The sequence below is a fragment of the Anastrepha obliqua genome, chromosome 2 (genome assembly GCF_027943255.1).
Source record: "Anastrepha obliqua isolate idAnaObli1 chromosome 2, idAnaObli1_1.0, whole genome shotgun sequence".
In the NCBI taxonomy this organism is placed as follows: domain Eukaryota; kingdom Metazoa; phylum Arthropoda; class Insecta; order Diptera; family Tephritidae; genus Anastrepha; species Anastrepha obliqua.
In genome coordinates this window covers 84,273,413-84,275,413 of record NC_072893.1, presented here as the reverse complement: position 1 = coordinate 84,275,413, position 2,001 = coordinate 84,273,413, and the positions used below count along the sequence as shown (strand labels likewise).

At 38.2% G+C, this 2,001-nt stretch overlaps 1 protein-coding gene across 1 annotated transcript; it reads right to left on the bottom strand.

Annotated features, from left to right (window-relative positions):
* Positions 1-337: 337 nt before the first annotated feature.
* LOC129237844 (E3 ubiquitin-protein ligase MARCHF2) lies at positions 338-1,697 on the bottom strand. The gene is made up of 3 exons (XM_054872797.1): positions 1,108-1,697; positions 744-1,053; positions 338-668 (listed from the first exon to the last, which is right to left on the bottom strand). The coding sequence occupies exons 1-3, from the start codon at positions 1,351-1,353 to the stop codon at positions 526-528; spliced, it is 699 nt and encodes a 232-aa protein (XP_054728772.1). The 5' UTR covers positions 1,354-1,697; the 3' UTR covers positions 338-525.
* Positions 1,698-2,001: the final 304 nt, after the last annotated feature.

The following is a 2,001-nucleotide window of genomic DNA, read 5'->3' as shown; positions in this document are numbered from 1 at the left end:
ATAATTTTTTTGTTGATGGTTGTTTGCATTTTTCCATATAACGAATGCGCGAAATTTGTTTTGTATGGGAAAAGTGCACAAAATCGTTAGCAAAAACAAAAAAATTATATTAAACACGGATCAATTTTGAGTCACAAACGTGCACTTTATTATAACAAAATACTGCATACTTCAAATTGTTTTAGAATTCTGAATAAAAAGTTTAAAATTTGATGAAAATTTGTTGAATTTTTTTGAAATTAGAACAAAATTTAAAAATTTTAGTTATATGGTTTTGTTGTAGTATAAATTATATTTTTATAAACAGCTGCCTTCTCTCTAAATAAAACAAATACCATAAAGGAAAATTTATCTATTGTCGTTTCTAATATGAATCAAAATACCTTTTGGCTGGAATAAATCTCATCAAAATATACAATAATAAAAAATTTGATATTTTTAATTTCTTTCGTATTACTTTGTATGCTCCGTGGTGGTGTTCGAAGTTTCTTAAATTTTTCGTAACTTTAATGCATTGCTGGCAAGTTAAAACACATCAAAATATTCACTGTCCACTTCGATGACTGTAAAATTCTCCTGGTTGCCAAACATCCACCACTGGTTAAGAATATTGCGAATGAGTAGGAAACGAGTAGTTATAAACTCGAAGAAGTGGAAGAAGAGTGCACCTAAATTTAGAAGAGATATATAAAAGCATATCACTAAACTAGCTAAGCGTTTTAATCCACATAACAGTAACGAACTCGAAGTTAAAAGCGCACACGATGCCACCACCACTTCCTGCACCGTCAAATGCTCGTTGGGGCTAGTGTTGATGTTATCCATGCAAATGAGTACCTGTTGGAGCACCACATGAGCCAGCGGTAGCAGTGAGAGGCTAAAGAGCAAATGCTTCATTATAGAACCGCCACAACGCGCACAGAACAGTGCGCGCAACATGCGGCGTAAATTCAACTTCTCTTCCGGTATGTCGAATGGAGCATTGCAAATTTCACAATGTGTGCCGCGTCGATGTAAAATCCAACGCTTCAAACACGGCAAATGCACAAAACCCTGGAAAGGAACAAATGAGCAACATGCACCTCAATGTGTCTGATAAAAGCTTACCACACTGCCGCGACATTGGCATGGACATGGCGTTAGTTGTATGTCGCTTCGATTGCAACGGCAAATGCGACACGTATTACCAAACTCATTTGTCGAATGCACCGCCGTTACCGATTTGCGCTCGTCTACAGCATTGACTGGCGTAAGTGAGACAGCATTGAGTGACGTTATCGGAGCAGTCAGCTGATCTGTTGCTACGACACTATTGAATAAACGTATGGCCGTCGCCTCTGATAGTCCCTGCATGCCGTTCGTTCGTAGTCTAATTGGCGGACGTGTTGATGTTGATGGTTGCGAGGACAAGGCGTCAAATGGCGTTGTTCGAGTTCTAGACAGCAATGATGGTGGTGGAGGAGGCGGTGGTGGCGGAATCAAAACAGGAGCCGGTGGCTGTTGGGAGGCAGCGCCGGAAGAGGGAGAAGTAACGGGAGGCGCTGGCTGCTGCAGCTTGAGGCTTTTAAAAATTGACTTTAATGATCAACTGATAATTTTGGTTGATTTTGTTCCGATTTTCATACTAAAATTTTTAATATTTTTCCATTTATTTTGAAAAGTCGAAGCTACAACGCTTCGAGGTTGACAATCAATGAAAATATGATGACGGGGAAATGGAAATACATGCATCTAGTAAGCTTTGGCTCCTACTTGAATAAATGATGTCAATCGTAAGAAGGGAATAAAATAAATAGTAATTGCAAATTTGCAAGTCCAAAAAAGTGACTTTTGTTTAGAAAAGTGTTTTTTATTTTTCGATATACACGTCTACCATACGACGTGAGATGATAAGCTTGGCTCATCCCTTCACAGTCGCTTATTCATAAACTCGTGTACTTATACCTATATATCTATGTATAATTATATACAGGGTGGCGCAAAATTAATCACCCGTTCGAT